This window comes from Hylobates moloch, unplaced genomic scaffold, assembly GCF_009828535.3.
Source record: "Hylobates moloch isolate HMO894 unplaced genomic scaffold, HMol_V3 SCAFFOLD_6, whole genome shotgun sequence".
NCBI classification, from domain to species: Eukaryota; Metazoa; Chordata; class Mammalia; order Primates; family Hylobatidae; genus Hylobates; species Hylobates moloch.
In genome coordinates this window covers 46143563-46166527 of record NW_026652281.1, presented here as the reverse complement: position 1 = coordinate 46166527, position 22965 = coordinate 46143563, and the positions used below count along the sequence as shown (strand labels likewise).

The 22965-nt window shown below is 36.5% G+C and overlaps 1 protein-coding gene across 1 annotated transcript in view; it reads right to left on the bottom strand.

Annotated features, from left to right (window-relative positions):
* Positions 1-22965, bottom strand: part of SLCO6A1 (solute carrier organic anion transporter family member 6A1) — a 147472-nt gene that overhangs the window by 44504 nt on the left and 80003 nt on the right. The window contains exons 8-9 of the mRNA XM_058440364.1: positions 11230-11425; positions 4442-4595 (exon numbers count right to left, since the gene is read on the bottom strand). Coding sequence (XP_058296347.1) covers positions 4442-4595; positions 11230-11425 — 350 coding nt within the window. The remainder of the gene's footprint in view (positions 1-4441; positions 4596-11229; positions 11426-22965) is intronic.

The following is a 22965-nucleotide window of genomic DNA, read 5'->3' as shown; positions in this document are numbered from 1 at the left end:
ACATACGGTATCTTTTAAATGTTGGTGGTGGGGGGAATGAGGAGTGGGGGAGAATCACCGCCAATCTAAAATTCCATACCCAGTGAAAACAGTTTTCAAAATGAGGGTGAAATAAGGTTCTTCAGGCAGAAGAAAAATAATCTCATATGAAAGAATAAAAATGCAAGGAAAAGGGTAAATATAAGTCAATATCGACTGTACAAAAGCCAAATTATAATAGCATATTTCATTTAAAACATATAAAAATACATATTAAAAATAACACAAAGATAGGAGGTCAGTAAATAAAATTAAAATATTTCAATGATATTTAAGCTGAATGAAAACCTGAAGCCTTGCTTCTTGTAATCCTTAATCCTTTGGATGTGATTTACTTTCCTCTTCAGAGATAAACAGAATGAAGTTTCTGTTGAACCTCTGGAAGAATATTCCATATTGCTATTTTATAATGAAAACTATATCAGCTGCTGAAAGGAATCAGTCTTGGGGAGATCACAAAAAAAACCAAGATTTATTTAATATCTATATAAAGAAATGTGAAGATCTTTGGAAGCATGAATAAGAATACATGTGGTTCTCAATGAAGAAAAGCTGCTCAGGAATATTATCAATATCAATAGCAGATATCTATTTTCAGTTTTAGTAGAGCCGTACTTTTCTAGAGAAACCTAAAAATCATTAAAGGTATAGTATTTCCTACTACTCCTCTCACAAACTTTTGCATAAGTTTCATCGAAGAACATCTAATTCTAACTTATATTGGCCCTGATCATATTTTGAATAGGAACATTTAATCAGAATATTTTCATACTTGACATATTTTTATTGAGAAAATATTTTTCAAAGGGGATTCCATTAACAGCATATAGGTACTTGATCATTTTTTGTGTAGTGTATCTTATTTTAATTTTTATTTTGTTAAAATTATTTTTATTGGTATCGATCTTTTCCCATTTGAAATTGATGCTTATTCTATCCATTAATCGGTTCCATCCATATCACATTTTACTAATAGTTTCTACTTTGTAAGTTTTCTATCAAAGCCATTTTTTCTAGCAAGGCTAATTGTCCTATTAAGCAATTTCTTTCATATCGATTTTATTCTTCTTTCAGTTTTCATTAAGTATCAAATGTTATCACACAGTTTGAGTGACTATTTTGTGGATTATTTCTATCACTGTTGTTCCTCATGAATTAATTACTCCTTAGGGAAATAAAAAAAAACTATGAACAGTTTCATGAAATAAAGTCTCTAAAAGAGATTCCCTAGAAGAAAAGGAAGCAGGGGTTAGAGCTATATCCTTCATGGCCTGTTTAGCTCTTGAATATTCCACGGAATCAAAACATTAAGGTCAAACAGTTTTACTGTATACTGTGATGACATAGTGAGCATTTAAAAATAATTTACTTATAGCAAAATAAAATGAAGGAGATGAAGTGGTGTTACAGGATCTTTGGGATGTCACTTTGGAGGCTGGAAATCTCTGTGGCTAATGCGCCTTTGCCCAAGTTCTTATCCTGTGTCCAGGAAGAATGAGGTAGGCAGACAAGTGGAAGGTTAACAAGAAGGAGAGGAGCTTTACTGAGTGTTACAACAGCTCAGAGGAGAACTGCTGTGGGCCGTTCCTCTCTGTAGGCAGGCCATCCTGTCCAGTGTTCAGCTCTCAGCAGAGAGGAGTCCCTTGAGAGGGTTGCTCCTCTCTGCAACTGGTCATGCCCATGTCTGCAGCTCTAAGCAGAGAGGGTAGCTCCTCTCTGTAGCTGGTCATCGTTCATTGCTCCATCCTCTGCTCTGCTCTGGCTGATCCCAGGGCTTTTATGGACCTCAGAGGGGAGGTAGTGCATGCTGATTTGTCCATGGGTGGCCATAGGCAGCCCAGAAAGGGCACCACACCTCTTTGCTGTTCTCTCCCATTCACGAAGACTAGCCAGAGCAAGGAAGGAGAAACAGAATTTTCAAAGAATGGATCCATACTTCTATGCTATTTAAAAGGTGAAAGTTGGAATAGATAGTCCATCATTTAGCTAAAAGCTTATTTATGCAACTTGGGATATTAAAATTTAACCTCAACAAGTGGTAGAGTGGTCAACTGTTCTTCATGACAGAAGAAGAAAATGTGTTAGCAGGGTGGCAGAAAGCCCAGAGAAATAAGGGATTCTGATGGTAATGGCCCCACAGATGAGCACATAAGGGAATTTTTAAATAGCCTCAATTTACATAAATGCCAAAGGACAAACAAAAATAACATATATTCAAGTCACATATGTTATTGCCCTGTGAAACTCTAACTAACTCTCTCACTTTCCTGGCTGTACTAACAAAAGCATACAAGTTAGGGTGACTTCTGATAAACCATAGAAGGACTAATTTCCACATCTAAATTAATGTGGAGCAGAAAGAGAGAAACAGCAAAAAGGTAGAGAGTAAGCACTTTGGATTCTTCAGTAGAAGGAAAAACTAAGCGAAAGGTGACCAAAAGGATAGTATTCATCAGTCTCTAGGTGTGGAAAAGATTGTGGGTCAAAGTTTCAGGGGATTGGGTGCTGCTGTTAAGTAGCACAGAGCTAAGACAAACTATACAGGGGAAGGTTCTCTCAGGCTGTTTTGTTCAACTTTGCTATGGCAAGAGGTAGATAAGAGTTCTCCATTGCTTTAAAACAATAAAGTTGGGATGATGTAATATATATATATATGTGTGTGTGTGTGTGTGTATGTGTGTTTTGTTGTTGTTTGTTTTTATGAGATATGTTCTCACTCTGTCACCCAGGCTGGAGTGCAGTGGCACAATCATGACTCATCGTAGCCTTGACCTCCCAGGCTCAGGCAATCCTCCCACCTCAGCCTCCCAAGTACCTGGGACTATAGTCATGAATCACCATGCACAGTTAATTTTTGTATGTTTTGTAGAGACAAGGTTTTGCCATGTTGCCCAGGCTGGTCCCAAACTCCTGAGCTCAAGTGATCCACCCTCTTAGGCCTCCCAAAGTGCTGGGATTATAGGCATGAGCCACTACACCTGGCCCCATAGATGTGTTATTGAGGACTAAGCTCTGATTTTTTTTTTTTAATCTTGCCCAAACTCCTATCTAAGGGATCTGGGGAGTCATGCCCTTCAAACCATAAATTCTCATCAGATGGGTTTTATTTAACCCTATATATCGTGACTAACTTTCCAATCTGACTCTGGCATAACATTAGGCGACAAAGAAGAAAATCAAAATATTTTACCTCAAAACATGTTTCTTTGCCATATTTTGAAATGGCCCTGCAAAAGCAGTCCTTTGTGGGGGGAAATGTGCATCTGTAAAGAATCTCTGTCAACATAGCAAATAACGTAACACTTCTTCCGGGCCTTGCCAATCCTGAAGAGGTTAACTGAGAGTCTAGCACCTTTTAAAATGTCGGAATAGGAAACTTTTGTCATCTGTTGTCTCTAAGGGCAGCCACTATGACACTTCAAAAGAACCTTGGTCTCCACAATCTTTTTTCTTAACCTGGACATTTCCTTTCTATTGATCCCAAGTCTTTAGACAAACTCAACCAATTGTCAACCAGAAAATGTTTAAATTTACCTATAGCCTGGAAGCCCCACCCCAAAACCCTACCCCAACTACCACCCTCCCCTCCCGTCTTCAAATTGTCCCGCCTTTCTGGATCAAACCAATGTATTTCTCAAATGTATTTGATTGATGTCTCATGCCTCCCTAAAATGTATAATACTAAGCTTCACAGTGACCACCTTGGGCACACGTTCTCAGGACCTCCCAAGGTGTCACAGGCCATAGTCACTCATATCTGGCTCAGAATAAATCTCTTCAAATATTTTACAGAGTTTGACTCTTTTCATTGACATTTTAATGTAGGGATATCTCTTTCGCTCCCAATGAATTTCCATAAGCTCTTTGTATTGTGGCAATATAAAACAAATTTTTGCCAGGCACGGTGACTCACATCTATAATCCCAGCAGTTTTGGAGGTGAGGCCAAAGCAGGTGGATCACTTGAACTTAGGCATTCCAGACCAGCTTGGGCAGCGTGGCAGAACCCCATGTCTAAAAAAATTACAAAAATTAGCTGTGTGTGGTGGTGTGTGCCTGTAGTTTCAACTATCCTGTAGGCTGAGGTGGGAGGATGGCTTGAGCCCAAGAGGTGGAGGTTGCAGTGAGCTGGGATCTCACCACTGCACTCCAGCCTGGGTGACAGAATCAGACCTTGTCTCAAAAAATAAACACACATCAAAAAAAAAAAATTTATTTTCTTGTCTTTAACACTTAAAAGGGGAAAATAAGAAAAAATAGGTTTTATAGAGAGTTGGAAGAAAAATGTTAATAGCATCTACAAGTTGAACATTTAACTAAAGAGGAAGAAGCATAAAAAATAATAATTATAATATAATGAAAATATAAATGTATAACAAAAAATAATTATAAAAAATAATTACCTTTTTTTGGTTTTGTGCTTTAGAATACGTACACCCTGCAAAGCAGGGAGAAAAATATTCAATATCATCTCTTCCACATATAGAAGAATAAATTGAAGTTGAGCATCTACATTTTTCATTGCAAGGAGCCGTGAGGTTTCCCAACTGCCCTGTTCTATAAAAACAAGATTGAATGTAATCATATTACCATTGTTTTATAATTATTGATGCAAATGTCAAGATATCAGTGAGATCCATAAAATATGCTTATTGAAATAATTTCTTTTTTTAACAGCTTTACTGAGGTCTGAGCTACAATAGACTGCACATACTTAGACTAAAATTTGACAATTTTTGATATATGTATACACTTGTGAAATCATCACCAAAATCATGCCAACAAACATAATAAGCAAAAGTTTACTTATAACAAACATAATAATAAAAACCCCAAAAGTTTCCTTGTGCCCCTTTGTAATTTCCCCACTCCCTGGCATACACTGATATACTTTCTGTTACTATTCACTTGTTTGAATTTCCTAAGAGTTTATGAAATAGAATCATACAATACGTCAGGTTTCTTTGGCTTCTTTCATGCAGCTGGTCTTAATTTGGTCTTTGTATGGTCACATGCTTCCATGTCTTTTGGGTAAATATTAAGAAATAGAATGTTTGCATCATGCAGTAGGTGTTCACTTAACTTTTTAAGAAATTGTCGGTTTTTCAGAACTGTTGTGATATTTTACATTTCCATCAGCAGTGTATAAGAGTTTCATTTGTTCTCCTCACCAACACTTGGTATGGTCTCTTTTTAAAAAAATGTTAGACATTTTAACAGGGGTGTAGTAGTTTCATATTTTGGGTTTTAATAGGCATTTTGCTAGTGACAAATGATGTTGATCATCTTTCCATATATTTATTTTCAAACTGTATTTTTTATTAAATATCTGTTCAAATCATTTGCCCATTTTGTTGGATTGCTTATTTTTTAATATTCTGGAAGTAATTTTTTTGTTAGATATATTATTTTCCAATAGTTTTTCACATTCTATGGCTTGCTTTTTTATACCATAAACAAATTCTTTCAAACAGTAGTTTTTAAATTTCTGACAAGTTTCAATTTATCAATTCATTTTTTTCTGGATTATGTGTTTGGTGTCACATCTAAAAGGTACTTGCCTAATGCAAGATCAAAAATATTTTCTCTTATATTTTTGGAGTTTTATATTTTATATTTACATCTATAATCCATTTTGAACTAATTATTTTATATGGTGCAAGATGTGAATTAAAGTTCATTCATTTGCATATAGATATCTATCCAGCATAATTTGTTCCAATTATTGGAACGAGACAAAATTGCCCACTTTTAGCAGTCCTATTCAAAATAGTACTGGAAGTCCTAGCCAGAGCAACCAGGAAAGAGAAAGAGAATAAAAGGCTTCCAAATTGGAAAAGAGAAAGTCAAATTATCCCTGATCATTGATGATACAATCTTAGATATAGAAAAACCTAAAGACGCCATCAAAAATCTTAGACTTGACAAATGAATCCAGTAAAGTTTCAGTGTAGAAAGTTAACATACAAAATTAGTAACATTTTTATACACCAATAAAAATCTAGCTGAGAACAAGCCAGGCCAGGCACGATGGCTCATGCCTGTAAAGCTAGCACTTTGGGAGGTCAGGGCAGGCAGATTGTCTGAGCTCAGGAGTTTCCGACCAGCCTGGGCAACACAGTGAAACCCCATCTCTACTTAAAATACAAAAAAATAGCCAGGCGTGGCGGCATGCACCTGTACGCCCAGCTACTTAGCAGGCTGAGAGGCAGGAGAATTGCTTGAACCAGGGAAGTGGAGGTTGCAGTGAGCTGAGATTGTACCACGGCACTGCAGCCTGGGCAAAAAGAGTGAAATTCCATCTCAAAGTAAATAAATAAATAAATAAATAAATAAGGCAAGCTTGTTTACAATTGGTCCAAAAAAGTAAAATACCTAGGAATATATTAAACTAAGAAGGTGAAAGATCTCTATAAGAAAAGAAAACTACAAGAAAGTAATTGTTGATGACACAAACAAATGGAAAAACTTTCCATGCTCATGGATCAGAAGAATTAATCTTGTTAAAATGATTTTACTGCCCAAAGCAATCTACATATTCAATAAAATCCCTATCAAAATATCAGCATCATTTTTTATAGAATTTTTAAAATCCTAAAATGCATATACAAGCCAAACTAAAAGCCCAAATAGCAAATGTAATTCTAAGCAAAAGGAACAAAATTGGAGGTATCACATTATCTAACTTCAATTACATTTTAAGGCTACAGTAACCAAAACAGCACTGTGGTGGTATAAAAATAGACCCATATATCAATGAAATAGGACAGAAAACCCAGAAGAAAATCCACATATTTACAGCCAACTGATCTTTGACAAAGTTAACTGGGATATACATTTAGAGAAAGGACACCCTTTTCAATATACAGTGCTGGGAATTGGATTGTTATATATAAGAGAATGAAAATGGACCCCTGTCTGTCACCATATACAAAAAGCACTCAACATGGATTAAAGACTTAAATATAACTCTCCAAACTCTAAAAATACCAGAAGAAAACATAGGAAAAATTCTTCCATACATTGGTCTAGGCAAATAATTCATGATTGATACCTCAAAAGCACCAGCAACCAAACAAAAATAGACAAATGGGACTTAATTAAACTAAAAAGCTTTTGCACAGCAAAAGATGTAATCAACAGAGTGAACAAACAACCTGCAGTTTTGGAGAAAATATTTTCAAGCTATCCATCCAACAGAGACTAATATCCAGAATATATAAGGAACTCAAACAGCTAAACAAAAACCCCCACAAATAATTTCACTGAAAGGGGGCAAATGACATAAATAGACATTTTTCAAAAGAAAACATAGAAATAGCCAACAGGCATATGATAAATGCTCAACATCATTAATCATCAAACAAATGCAAATTCAAACCATAATGAAGTATGATCTTACCCTAGTCAGAATGACTATTTTTAAAAAGTTAAAAAATAACAGATGTTAGAAATATATGGAGAAAAGGGAATGCTTCTACATTGTTGGTGGGAATGTAAATTAGTACAACTTCTATGAAAAACAGTATGACGTTTTCTCAAAAACTAAAAAATATAACTACCATTCAATCTAGTACTCTCACTATTGGGTATCTAACCAAAGAAAAATAAAATATCAAAAAGATATCTGTATTTATTTATAGCAGCAATATTCACAATAGCAAAGATATGGAATCATCCTAAATCTCCATCAACAGATGATTGAATTAAAAAATGTGATATATAAATATTTATATATACATATATACACACACACATTGAATACTATTTAGTCATAAGAAAAAATGAAATAATGTCTTTTATGGAAACATGGATGAAACAGGAAGTCATTATTTTAAGTGAAACAAGCCAGACACAGACAGACAAATATCACACGTTCTCACTCATAAGTGGGAGCTAAAACTTGTGTACCCACAATTGTGGAGGGTGGAATGATAGACCATGGAGACTCAGAAAGGTAAGGAGGTGAGAGGGTGATAGATAATGAGAAATTACTTAATGGGTATAATGTATATTATTTGGGTGATAGATACCCTAAAAGCCCTGACTTGACCACTTGTATCACCTGTGCATGTAACAAAATTGCAATCATACCCCACAAATTTATGCAAATAAAAAATATATAAAAAATTTACTGAGACTGGTTTTGCAACCCGAAATATGCTTTAACTTGGTAACCATTACATGCGCGCATGAATACAATGTGTATTGTTATGTGGGCCATTTCTACAAATGTCAGTTAGGACAGTTGGCAGTATGGTTCAAACCAGAATTTTTTGATCTCCTTCTGACCACTGATATTTTGGTCTACTTTTTCTATTTATTGTTGAGTCTTCTTCTATCCATTATCTGACTATAGCTGTAAATGTCTTCATTTCTCCTTGCAGTGTACAAATTTTTGCTCTACATGCAGTTAATACATACTTAGGATTGTTATATATTCCTGATGAATTGGTAATTTTATCATTATGTAATGATCTTCTTTATTCCTGCTAATATTGTTTGCTCTCAAAACTACTTGATCCGGTATTATACTCCAGCTTTCTTTTGATTGTTGTTAATAAGATACATCTTTTCCCATTCTTTTCTGCTTAATATACTACTACCTATATTTGAAATGCATTTATAAAATACAGCATATATAGTTGGGTCTTCTTTTTTTTTTTCAAAGTAAAGATTATCTCCCTTTTAACTGAGATGTTCAGCTGTGTACATTTAATGTGATTACTAATATGGTTAGGTTTAAATCTACCCTCTTTTTGTTTCCCATTTGTCCTATCTCTCTTTGTTCACTTTTTCCTTTTTTTCTGCCTAATTTGGGATTAAATATCTATTTTTAATAATTTCATTTTAACTATGTTGATTTATGTGTTGTGACTCTGTTATTTTAGTGATTGCTTCAAGATTTATAGTATACATTTTTAACTTAACACAGTCTACCAACATGTGCTATTATATCATTTCATGTAAACCCATATTACATATTTTTGTTTTAAATAATTATTTTCAAAGAGACTTAATAATTTTAAATATATATATTTATCCACATAGTTAACATTTTTATTGCTCTTCTTTCCTTTATGTAGATTCATATTTACATCTGGTATCATTTATTTCTGACTGAAAGACTTCCTTTAACATTCTATGTAGTGTGGGTCAGGAATTCAAGACCAGCCTGACCAACATGGTGAACCCTGTCTCTAATAAAAATACAAAAATTAGCTGGGTGTGGTGGAGGTTACATGCTTGTAATCCCAGCTATAGGAGGCCAAGGTGGGAGAATCACTTGAACCTGGAAGGTGGAGGTTGCAGTGGGCCAAGATTGGGCCACTGTACTCCAGCTTGGGTGAAAAGAGCAAAACTCTGTCAAAAAAAAAAAAAATTACTTACTTTTTTTTGTCTAAAATTATTTCTCCTTCATTTTTTTGACAGATATTCTGGCTTGATATAAAATTACAGGTGGCTTTTTTTTAGGACTTTAAAAATATTATTCCACTGTCTTCTTATCTGCATTTGTTTCTGATAAAAATATACCATTACCCTTATCTCTGGACCTTTATACATAAAGTATATGTATATGTATAAACTATATGTATATACACATAATTTTTGCTAATTTTAAGATTTGCTTTATATCACTTATTTTGAATAATTTGATTACGATGTGTTATGGTGTAATTTTTTTCATGTTTCTTGTACCAAAGTTTTGCTGAGTTTTAACATGTTTATAGTTTATTTTTATATGAAATTTGAAAAATTTTGGCCATAATATCTTGAAATATTTTTCTTTCTCCAGATGCTCTCCTTTGGGGACTTCAGTTACACATGCAATGGCCATCTGAAGCTGTTCAATTCGTTGACATTTTGTTAATTTTTATTAATTCTATTTTCTCTCTGTTTTCTGTTGGATAATTATTGCTACTGATATGAAGTTCACTTATCATTTATATTTTATAGCTTTGGATCATATTATCTGTCTATGACACAGCTTGTTGGCTGACCACACTAACTCAATTAAGAGACCAAATTAACTCCTGGCCAGGCCATAGTACTTTAGAAAGGCTTCTGCTCCTAGGTCCTAGCCTTACACAGATGTTAATTGAGAACAAGGATTTACCAGGATTCCTTTACCCAGCACACTCTAAACTCTATCTCCTATCTACAGAGCATCACAATATGGCTGGAATTCTTCCCTGATTTTCATGGGATTTCTGCTTGATTTTAGCCTCCTAGCTTCATAACACAGCAAATTTCTTGAGTTATAAGCCGGCAGAGTGTTGCATCATTTGTTTACCTCTCTCTTCTCTCTGATACCATGGCCTTTCTATGTACTAACTTTTTTCGATTTAGACTCATATGTCTATTAAAATTCTCGTAATCTTACTAGATGCTTTTGCCCAAACTCTTTACCCAAATTCTCAGCTTCTTGCCAATGTCCAGAATCAGCAAATACCCTCAGGGAAAAAGTGGCTGCAAAAAGTTGCCCCTCCTCTCCATGGTTTGCCTTTTCCCAGGATTTTGGCCTTTACACTCCTAGTTGCCTAAATAACTCTTTGATTCCTTTAACCAAATCTTTTAAAACTGTATTCAGCTTTTCTAGTTATTCTCAGTGGGAAGATTGATCTGCCATAAGCTAATCCATTGTTGCTGAAAGTAGAAGTCTTAAACTCTTATTTTACTTGTTCAGTCCTTTGGTTTCCAATTCCAGTTTTGTTCTTTAGTATTTAATATCAAGCTTTGCCCAGTTCTTTGAATTTTGGCATGTTTAGCTTAAATGAGATATTACCAATGCATACCTTTGGATGAACTTTAGTTCCATTCTTTGATGTCTATAAGAAGGCAGACAAACCAATTCAGAAAAACAAGGTAAGACTGGCTTTGCACAGACAGTTAGTACTGTCTCTTAGTTGCTACCCACTCTAATACAAAACTTTATTTCTAGGTTCCAAACCTCTTCAATGCGTTTTTTCTTCATTACCTTATGAATGCATAAACAGTCATATAAAAAGATACCATTATTATATTTGTGCCTTATGAAAGTTTAAACTGTACTTTATATTTCTTTTATGTGTTCAATAATTCCAATAATTATATGAACATATAATGGTTACTGGATAGATAATTATTAATTGCCTGAGGAATATGCTATAGGATTTTGATGTAAAAGTCTAATATACAAGGCTACATTTACCCATCATAATCTTCATTGATCCCAGCAAATTGCACTGGATTACAGCGTACAAAAATAATAAACACAAGCAGTATAAGTGATATCACAGATGTAACCATTATAAATCTCATAAGGGCTTTACAAGACATTTCTAATGTGGAAACAATGACACCTCCCAGAAGCTGGCCAAGTGCACCTCCTGGAATTAAAACAAGTCCTAAAAAAAAGGAGGAGAAAAACACAGTTAAAAATAATCTGCTGATAGTACAGATAATACATACATTGATATAATTTCGTTTGCTCTAAACATATAGCAAACATGTTTTTAAACTAAAAGACAGAAAACGTACAGTTATGCTAAATATCTTGACAAACCCGAACCTTAATAGAAACAAAAACCTGTAGGCTGAAGCCACAGGCCTCCTGACTTTAGGGCAGTGATGGTGAAGTTTTCGTCCTTTATAGTAATGTCATCAAGGAAAAACCAGGAACTTAGTCCATGCAAAATGGAAGATGAGAGCTGTCTTATTGAGAGCTATTATTAACAAGCTTCCTGGATTTATAGCTTTTCACAAGAGACAGGATTATACTGACAAAAGTCCACAGAGATTTGTTAATAAGAATTGAACCAAGCCACCCATTAGTTCTACAAATGAACGTTCAATATTAATAATCTCACAACAAAGTAGGACTCTAGAAGAACCATTAAAAGACACTGTTTTCTATCCAAGAGTAAGGAATTAGAAACAAGTAAGCAAAAGAAAGAGAAAAAGGAGGGGGAGGAGAAGGAGGAGAAGGAGGAGAAGGAGGAGAAATATAGTCAGAAGACAATCAGATGAGATAGCACAGTAAATTCATACATTGATGCAATTCCCTGTACTCCAAATATATAATAATGTTAGATCTAAATATGAATTTAACAAGAAAAACATAGGATTAAAAACAAAAAAAATCCCATTAACACGAGATTAAATTTATATAAGTGCCTGACAGGCTTGAAAATAAACAATTTTAGAATGCTTAGAAAGATAAATGACATAAAGAGCTCCAGTCTGCAGCTTCCAGAGAGACCAATGCAGAAGGCGAGTGATTTTGGCATTTCCAACTGACGTACCCGGTTCATCTCACCGGGACTCATTAGATAGTGGGTGTAGCCCACGGAGGCTGAGCAGAAGCAGGATGAGGAATCACCTCACCCAAGAAGCAGAAGGGGCTGGGGAACTCCCTCCCCTAGGCAAGGGAAGCTGTGAGGGACTGTGCCGTGAGGGACGGTGCTATCCAGCCCAGATACTATGCTTTTCCCATGGTTTTGGCAACCCGCAGATAAGGAGATTCCCTTGGGTGCCTATACCACCAGGGCCCTGGGTTTCAAGCACAAAACTGGGCTGCCATTTGGGCAGACAATGAGCTAGCTGCAGGAGTTTTTTTTTTTCATACCCCAGTGGCACCTCAAACCCCAGTGAGACAGAACTGTTCACTCCCCTGGAAAGGGAGCTGAAGCCAGGGAGACAAGTGGTCTTGCTCAGCAGGTCCCACTCCCATGGAGCCAAGAAAGCTAAGATCCACTGGCTTGAAATTCTTGCTGCCAGCACAGCAGTCTGAAGTCAACCTAAAATGCTAGAGCTTGGTGGGGGAGGGGCATCTGCCATTACTGAGGCTTGAGTAGGCAGTTTCTCCCTCACAGTGTAAACAAAGCCGATGGGAAGTTTGGACTGGTGGAACCCACTGCAGCACGGCAAAGCCAATGTAGCCAGACTGCCTCTCTTGATTCCCCCTCACTGGGCAGGGCATCCTTGAAAGAAAAGCAGCAGCCCCAGTCTGGGGCTTATAGATAAAACTCCCATCTCCCTAGGACAGAGCACCTGGGGGAAAGGGCAGCTGCAGGTGCAGATTCAGCAGACTTAAACATTCCTGCCTGCTGCCTCTGAAGAGAGCAGTGGATCTCCCAGCACAGTGCTCGAGCTCTGCTAAGAGAATGACTGCTTCCTCAAGTGGGTCCCTGACTCCCATGCCTCCTGACTGGAAGACACCTCCCAGCAGGGGTCAGCAGACACTTCATACAGGAGAGCTCTGGCTGGCATTTGGCAGGTGTCCCTCTGGGACAAAGCATCCAGAAAAGGAGCAGGCAGCAATCTCTGCTGCTCTGCAGTCTCCGCTGGTGATACCCAGGCAAACAGGGTCTGGAGTGGACCCCAGCAAACTCCAGCAGACCTGTAGAAGAGGAGCCTTACTGTTAGAAGAAAAACTAACAAACAGAAAGCAATAACATCAACATCCACAAAAAAGATGCCCATGCAAAAACCCCATGCAAAGGTCATCAGCTTCAAAGATCAAAAGTAGATAAATCCACAAAGATGAGGAAAAACCAGTGCAAAAAGGCTGAAAATTCCCAAAACCAGAATGCCTCTTCTCCTCCAAAGGATCACAACTCCTCACCAGCAAGGTGTCCACAAATGGACAAAAAATGAGTTTCACGAATTGACAGAAGGAAGCTTCAGAAAGTAGATAATAACAAACTCCTCTGAACTAAAGGAGCATGTTCTAACCCAATGCAAGGAAGCTAAAAACCTTGATAAATGGTTACAGGAGCTGCTAACTAGAATAAGCAGTTTAGAAAAGAACATAAATGATCTGATGGAGCTGGAAAACACAGGACGAGAACTTTGTGAAGCATACACAAGTAACAATAGCTGAATCAATGAAGTGGAAGAAAGGATATCAGAGATTAAAGATCAACTTAATGATATAAAGCATGAAGACAAGATTAGAGAAAAAAGAATGAAATAAAATGAACAAAGCCTAAAAGAAATATGGGACTATATGAAAAGACCAAACCTATGATTGATTGGTGTACCTGAAAGTGATGGGGAGAATGGACCCAAGTTGGAAAACACACTGTAGGATATTATCCAGGAGAACTTCCCCAACCTAGCAAGACAGGTCAACATTCAAATTCAGGAAATACAGAGAATACCACTAAGATACTCCATGAGAAGAGCAACCTCAAGGCACATAATCGTCAGATTCATCAAGGTTGAAACAAAGCAAAAAATGTTAAGGGCAGCTAGAGAGAAAGGTCAGGTTACCTACTAAGGGAAGCCCATCAGACTAAGAGCAGATCTCTCTGCAGAAACCCTACAAGCCAGAAGATAGTGGGGGCCAATATTCAACATTCTTACAGAAAAGAATTTTAAACCCAGAATTTCATATCCAGCCAAACTAAGCTTCACAAGTGAACGAGAAATAAAATTCTTTACAGACAAGCAAATGCTGAAGGATTTTGTCACCACCAGGACTGCCTTACAAGAGCACCTGCAGGAAGTGTTAATATGGGAAGGAAAAACTAGTACCAGCCACTGCAAAAACACCAAAATATAATGACCAACAACACTATGAAGAAACTCCATATTTGCACTAATGTGCAAAATAACCAGCTAGCATCATGATGACAGGATCAAATTCACACATAACAATATTAACCTTAAATGTAAATGGGCTAAATACCCCAATTAACAGACATAGAATGGCAAATTGGAAAAAGAGTCAAGACCCATCAGTGTGCTATATTCAGGAGACCCATCTCATGTGCAAAGATACACATAGGCTCAAAATAAAGGGATAGAGGAATATTTACCAAGCAAATGGAAAGAAGAAAAAAAAGCAGTGGTTGCAATCCTAGTCTCTGATAAAACAGACTTTAAACCAACAAAGATCAAAAAAGCCAAAGAAGGGCATTACATATTGGTAAAGGGATCAATTCAACAAGAAGAGCTAACTTTCCTAAATATGTATGCACCCAATACAGGAGCACCCACATTCATAAAGCAAGTTCTTAGTGACCTACAAAGAGAATTAGACTCCCACACAATAATAATGGGAGACTTTAACACCCCAGTGTCAACATTAGACATATCAACGAGACAAAATTAACAAAGATATCCAGGAATTGAACTCAGCTCCACACCAAGTGGACCTAATAGACATCTACAGAACTCTCCACCCCAAATCAACAGAATATACATTGTTTTCAGCACCACACCACACCTATTCCAAAATTGACAACATAGTTGGAAGTAAAGCACTTCTCAGCAAATGTAAAAGAACAGAAATTATAACAAACTGTCTCTCAGACCACAGTGCAATCAAGAGCTAGCTATCCTAAACATATATGCACCCAATACAAGAGCACTGAGATTCATAAAGCAAGTTCATAGAGACCTACAAAGAGACTTAGACTCCCACACAACAATACTGGGACACTTTAACATCCCACTGTCAATATTAGACAGATCAATGAGATAGAAAATTAACAAGGATATTCAGGACTTGAACTCAGGTCTGGACCAAGCTGATCTAATAGACAACTACAGAACCCTTCACCCCAAATCAACAGAATATACATTCTTCTCAGCACCACACAGCACTTATTCTAAAATTGACCACATAACTAGAAGTAAAACACTCCTCATCAAATGCAAAAGAACGGAAATCATAACAAACAGTCTCTCAGACCAAAGTGCAATCAAATTAGAACTCAGGGTAAATAACAAAATTAAGGCAGAAATAAATAAGTTCTTTTTTTTTTTTTTTTTGAGACGGAGTCTCGCTCTGTCACCCAGGCTGGAGTGCAGTGGCGCAATCCCGGCTCACTGCAAGCTCTGCCTCCCGGGCTCACGCCATTCTCCTGCCTCAGCCTCCCTAGTAGCTGGGACTACAGGTGCCCGCCAACACGCCCGGCTCATTTTTTGTATTTTTAGTAGAGACGGGGTTTCACCGTGTTAGCCAGTATGGTCTCGATCTCCTGACCACGTGTTCGGCCTCCCAAAGTGCTGGGATTACAGGCTTGAGCCACCGCGCCCGGCCAATAAGTTCTTTAAAACCAATGAGAACAAAGATAAGGTACCAGAATCTCTGGGACACAGCTAAAGCAGTGTTTAGAGGAAAAATTTATAGCACTAAATGCCCACAGGAGAAAGCAGGAAAGATCTAAAATTGACACCATAACATCGCAATTAAAAGAACTAGAGAAGCAAGGCAAACAAGTTCCAAAGCTAGCAGAAGACAAGGCATAACTAAGATCAGAGCAGAACTGAAGGAGACAGAGACACGAAAAGCCCTTCAAAAAATCAATGAATCAAGGAGCTAGTTTTTTGAAAAGATTAACAAACTAGATAGACTGCTAGCCAGACTAATAAAAAAGAAAAGGGGGAAGAATCAAATAGACACAATAAAAAATGATAAAAGGGTGTCACCACTGATCTCACAATAATACAAACTACCATCAGAGAATACTATAAACACTTTTATGCAAATAAAGTAGAAAATTGAGAATAAATGGATAAATTCCTCGACACATACACCCTCCCAAGACTAAACCAGGAAGAAGTCAAATCCCTGAGTAGGCCAGTAACAAGTTCTGAAATTGAGGCAGTAATTAGTAGCCTACCAATGAAAAAAAGCCCAGGATCAGATGGATCGACAGCCAAATTCTCCAAGAGGTACAAAGAAGAGTTGGTACCATTCCTTCTGAAACTATTCCAAACAATAGAAAAAGAGGGACTCCTCCTTAACTCATTTTACGAGGCCAGCATCATCCTGATACCAAAACCTGGCATAGACAAAACAACAAAGAAATTTCAGACCAATATTCCTGATGAACAGTGTTGGGAAAATCCTCAACAAAATACTGGCAAACCAAATCAAGCAGCACACTAGAAAGCTTATCCACCATAATCAAGTCGCCTTCATCCCTGGGATGCAAGACTGGTTCAACATACACAAATCAATAAATGTAATCCATCACATAAACAGAACCAATGACAAAAACCACATGATTATCTCAATAGATGCAGAAAATCCCTTCGATAAAATTTAACACCCCTTCATGCTAAAAACACTCAATAAACTAGGTATTGATGGAGCATATCTCAAAATAATAGGAGCTATTTATGATAAACCCACAGCTAATATCACACTGAATGGGCAAAAGCAGGAAGCATTCCCTTTGAAAACCAGCACAAGACAAGGATGCCCTCTCGCACCACTCCTATGCAAGATAGTATTGGAAATTCTGGCCAGGGTGCTTAGGCAAGAGAAAGAAATAAAGGTATTTAAATAGGAAGAGAGGATGTCAAATTATCTCTGTCTGCAGAAGACATGATTGTACATTTAGAAAAGCCCATAATCTCAGCCCAAAATCTCCTTAAGAGGTTAAGGAACTTCGGCAAAGTCTCAGGATACAAAATCAATGTGCAAAAATCACAGGCATTCCTATACATAATTAATAGACAAACAGAGTACCAAATCATGAGTGAACTCCCATTCACAGTTGCTACAAAGAGAATAAAATACCTAGGAATACAAGGTATTTACAAGGGATGTGAAGAACTTCCTCAAGGAGAACTACAAACCACTGCTTAAGGAAATAAAATTGGACAGAAACAAATGGAAAAACATTCCATGCTCATGGATAGGAAGAATTAATATCATGAAAATGGCCATACTGCCCAAAGTAATTTATAGATTTATGCTATTCCCATCAAACTACCATTGACTTTATTCACAGAACTAGAGAAAACTACTTTAAACTTCATATGGAACCAAAAAGAGCCCATATAGCCAAGACAATCCTAAGCCAAATGAACAAAGCTGGAAGCATCACGGTACCTGACTTCAAACTATACTACAAGGCTACAGTAACCAAAACAGCATGGTACTGGTACCAAAACAGATATATACGCCAATGGAATAGAACAGAGGACTCAGAAATAACACCACACATCTACAACCATCTGATCTTCGACAAAGCTGATGGGGACAAAACAAGCAATGAGGAAATTATTCCTTATTTTATAAATGGTGCTGGGAAAATTGGCTAGCCATATGCAGAAAACTGAAACTGGACCCCTTCCTTACAGCTTATACAAAAATTAACTCAAGACTGACATAAGACTTAAATGTAAAACCTAAAACCATAAAAACCCTAGAAGAAAACCTAGGCAATACCATTCAGGACATAGGCATGGGCAAAGACTTTATGACTAAAACACTAAAAGCAAAGGAATAAAAGCCAAAATTGACAAATGGAATATAATTAAACTAAAGAGCTTCTGCACAGCAAAAGAAACTATCATCAGAGTGAACAGGCAGCCTACAGAATGGGAGAAAATTTTTGCAATCTATCCATGTGACAAAGGGCTAATATCCAGAATCTACAAGGAACTTAAACAAATTTACAAGAAAAAAACAAACAACCCCATCAAAAACTGGGCAAAGGATATGAACAGACACTTCTCAAAAGAAGACATTTATGTGGTCAACAAACACATGAAAAAAAGCTCATCATCACTGGTTATTAGAGAAATGTAAATCAAAACCACAATGAGATACCATCTCATGCCAGTTAGAAAGGCAATCATTAAAAAGTCAGGAAACAACAGATGCTGGCAAGGCTGTGGAGAAATAGAAACACTTTTACACTGTTGGTGGGAACGTAAATAAGTTCAACCATTGTGGAAAACAGTGTGGTGCTTCCTCAAGGGTCTAGAACCAGAAATACTATTTGACCCAGCAATCCCATTACTGCTTATATATCCAAAGGATTATAAATCATTCTACAATAAAGACACATGCATACGTATGTTTATTGCAGCACTCTTTACAATAGCAAAGACTTAAAAGCAACCCAAATGCCCATTCATGATAGACTGGATGAAAAAATGTGGCACATATACACCATGGAATAGTATGCAGCCATAAAGAAGACTGAGTTCATGTCCTTTGCAGAGACATGGATGAAACTGGAAACCATCATTCTCCACAAACTAACACAGGGACAGGAAACCAAACATCACATATTCTTACTCGTAAGTGGGAGTTGAACAGTGACATAAAAATGAAAGTGTTCATATAAATAAAGAAGAAAAATAAAAAGAGGATATGATAAAAAAGTGAATAAAAATAAATAAGAAACCTGGATATTAAAAAATATAATTCTTAAAAACTCAAATCTCAGGATGACCTTTGGACTAGAAACAATTATAAGCAAATTGATAAATTGGAAGAGAACACTGTGTTATTACAATGTGTATTAAAAAAAGATAGAACAGTGAGAGAAGAATAACCAAAACAAACAAAAGACAATGAGTACAGGGGAGAAACCTGGCAAATGCTACCTCAGCCAGGTGATCAAAGTCAAATTCAAAAGCAGTCCCTCACATGGATAGTATATTTGCTTGATACGATGTTTTGAAAATGATACTTTACCTCTGGTCTTCCTTTCAGAAACTATAATCCCAGTCTAATCATGATAAAAATATTAAGCAATTTTCCATCTTACAGAACAACTGGCCAGTACTCCTAAAAACTCTAAGGTCATCAAAAACAAGGAAAGACTGAGAAATTGTCATAGCCAGGAGAATTTCAAAGAGACATGACAACTAAATATAGTGTAGTATCCTGAATGGGATCCTGGGACAGAAAAAGGACATTAGCTAAAAATTGAAAAAAATCTGCACAAACTATTGACTTTAGTTAGTAATATTTTATTAATTTTGGTTCATTAATTATGACAAATCTACCATGCTAATTTAAGATGTTTATAAAAGGGGAAACTGGGTGTACAGTATATAGAAACCCCCTCTCTCTCTGTGTGTGTGTGTATATATATATATATATATATAGAGAGAGAGAGAGAGAGAGAGAGAGAGTCTCACTCTGTCACTAGGTTGGAGTGCAGTGGCACCGTATTGACTCACTGTAACCTCTGCCTCCCGGGTTCTAGCTATTCTCCTGCCTTAGCCTCCCAAGTAGCTGGGATTACAGGTGTGCACCACCATACCACCATACTACTTTTTGTATTTTTAGTAGAGAATGGGTTTCACCTTGTTGGCCAAGCTGGTCTTGAACTCCTGACAAGTGATCCACCCACCTCAGCCTCCCAAAGTGCTGAGATTACAGGCATGAACCACCACACCTGGCTAGAAACTCTCTATATTATCTTGTATCTTCAAAATATTTCTGTAAATCTAAAACTGTTCAAAAAACAGTTCTTGAAAAAAGATAATAAAAATAAATAAGAAGCTCTACAAAAAGGTTTCTAGCAGTTGTGAAAAAACAATACAAGTAATACCAGAAAAACAATGTTTGAAAAATTAGACAGCTGAGGATTTACATAATTAATGAAATATTAGCCCTGGAAATAAATGTACACTCCAACTACTAAGAAGTAATAAAAAAGTCACCCTTACAGATAACAAGGTAGGAAATCTTCATAACATCAAGAATAAAGAAAGAAATTGTATAGGCTGCTAGAGGACACATTACTTTTATTTTAGGTTCAGGGATACATATGCAGGTTAGTTATATAGGTAAACTTGTGTCACAAGGGTTTGTTATACAGATTATCTCATTACCCATGTAAAAAGCTTAGTACCCAATAATTATTTTTTCTGATCCTCTCCATCCTACCACCCTCCACCCTCAGGTAGGCTCCAGTGTCTGCTGTTCTCCTCTTTGCGTCTATAGGTTCTTATTTTGCTTCCATGTCTTTGCTATTGTGAATAGTGCTGCGATTAACATATGCATGCATGTATCTTTATGATAGAAAAATTTATATTCCTTTGGGCATATATCCAATAATGAGATTGCTGCATCAAATGGTAGTTTTGTCTTTAGCACTTTGAGGAATCAACACACTTCTTTCCACAATGGCTGAACTAATTTACACTCCCACCAACAGTGTATAAGCATTCCCTTTTCTCTGCAACCTCGCCAGCACTTGTTATTTTTTGACTTTTTAGTAATAGCCATTCTGAATGGTGTGAAATGGTATCTCGTTGTGCTTTTGATTTGCATTTCTCTAATGATAAGTGATACTGAGGTTTTTTCATATGTTTTTTCATACGTTGGCCACATGTCTTCTTTTGAGAGGTGTCTGTTTGTGTTCTATATCCACTTTATTATGGGCCTTTCTTTTTCTTCTAAGTTTAATCTCCTTATAAATGCTGGATTTTAGACCTTTGTCAGATGCTTACCTTGGAAATATTTTCTCCCATTCTGTAGATTGTCTTGTTTATTCTGTTGATAGTTTTTGTTTTTTTTTTTTTGCTATGCAGAAGCTCGTAAGTTTAATTAGATCCCATTTGTAAATTTTTACTTTTGTTGCAATGGCTTTTGGAGTCTTTGTCCTAAAATCTTTGCCAGTTCCTATGTGCAGAATGGTACTCCCTAGGTTTTCTTCTAGGGTTTTTATAGTTTTGGGTTTTATATTTAAGTCTTTAATCCATCTCAAGTTGATTTTTGTATATAGTATAAAGAGGGAGTCCAGTTTCAACCTTCTGCATATGGCTTGCCAGTTATACCAGCACCATTTACTGAATAGGGAGTCCTTTCCTCATTGCTTGTTTTACTCAGGTTTGTTGAAGATCAGATGGTTGTAGGTGTGTGGCCTTACTTCTGGGCTCTCTATTCTGTTCCATTGGTCTATGTGTCTGTTTTTATACGAGTATGATGCTGTTTTGGTTACCATAGCCCTGTAATATAGTCTGAAGTTGGGTAGAGTGATGCCTCCAGCTTTGTTCTTTTTGCTTAGGACTGTCTTGGCTATTCGAGCTCTTTTTTGGATTCATATGAATTTTAAAATAGTTTTTATCTAGTTCTGTGAAGAATTGCATTGGTAGTTTAATGGGAATAGCATTGAATCTGTAAACTGCTCTGGGCAGTGTGGCCATTTTAACAATATTGATTCTTCCTATTCATAAGCATGGAATGTTTTCCCATTTGTTTGTGTCATCTCTTATTTCTTAGAGCAGAGTTTTGTAATTTATTGTAAAGATCTGTAAATTCCCTGGTTAGCTGTATTCCTAGGTATTTAAGTCTTTTTGTGGAAACTGTGAATAGAATTGCATTTCTAATTTGGGTCTCAGCTGGCTGTTGTTGGTGTATAGAAATATTATTGATTTTTGTATGTTGATTTTGTATCCAGAAACTTTGCTGATGGCTGTTTATCAGCTTAAGAAGCTTTTGGGCCAAGACTATGGGGTTTTCTAGATATAGAATCATGTTGTTTGCAAACAGGGATAGTTTGGCTTCCTCACTTTTTATGTGGATGCCCTTCATTTCTTTCTCTTGCCTGATTGTTCTGGCCTGGACTTCTAATATTATGTTGAATAGGAATGGTGAGAGGGGGCATCCTTGTTCTAGTTTTCAAGGGAAATGCTTCCAGCTTTTCCCCATTCAGTATAATGTTGGCTATGGGTTTGTCATAGATGGCTCTTATTATTTTTAGGTATGTTCCTTCAATATCTAGTTCATTGAGAGTTTTTAAAATGAAGGGATGTTGAATTTTATTGAAAGTCATTTCTTCATCTATTCAGATGATCATGTGGTTTTGACTTTAATTCTATTTATGTGATAAATCATGTTTATTGACATGTGTATGTTTAACCAACCTTGCATTACAGGGATAAAACCTACTTGATCATGGTGGATTAGCTTTTGATGTACTGCTGGATTCACTTGCTACTATGTATTGAAGATTTTTGCATATATGTTCATCAAGGATATTGGCCTGAATTTTTGGTTTTTTATTGGTCTCTTCCAGGTTTTGGTATCAGGATTCTGGCCTCATAGAATGAGATGTGGAGGAGTCTCCCCTCCTCAATTTGTTGGAATAGTTTTACTAGTAATGATACCAGCTCTTCTTTGCACATTTGGTAGAATTTGACTGTGAATCCATCTAATCCTGGGCTTTTTTTG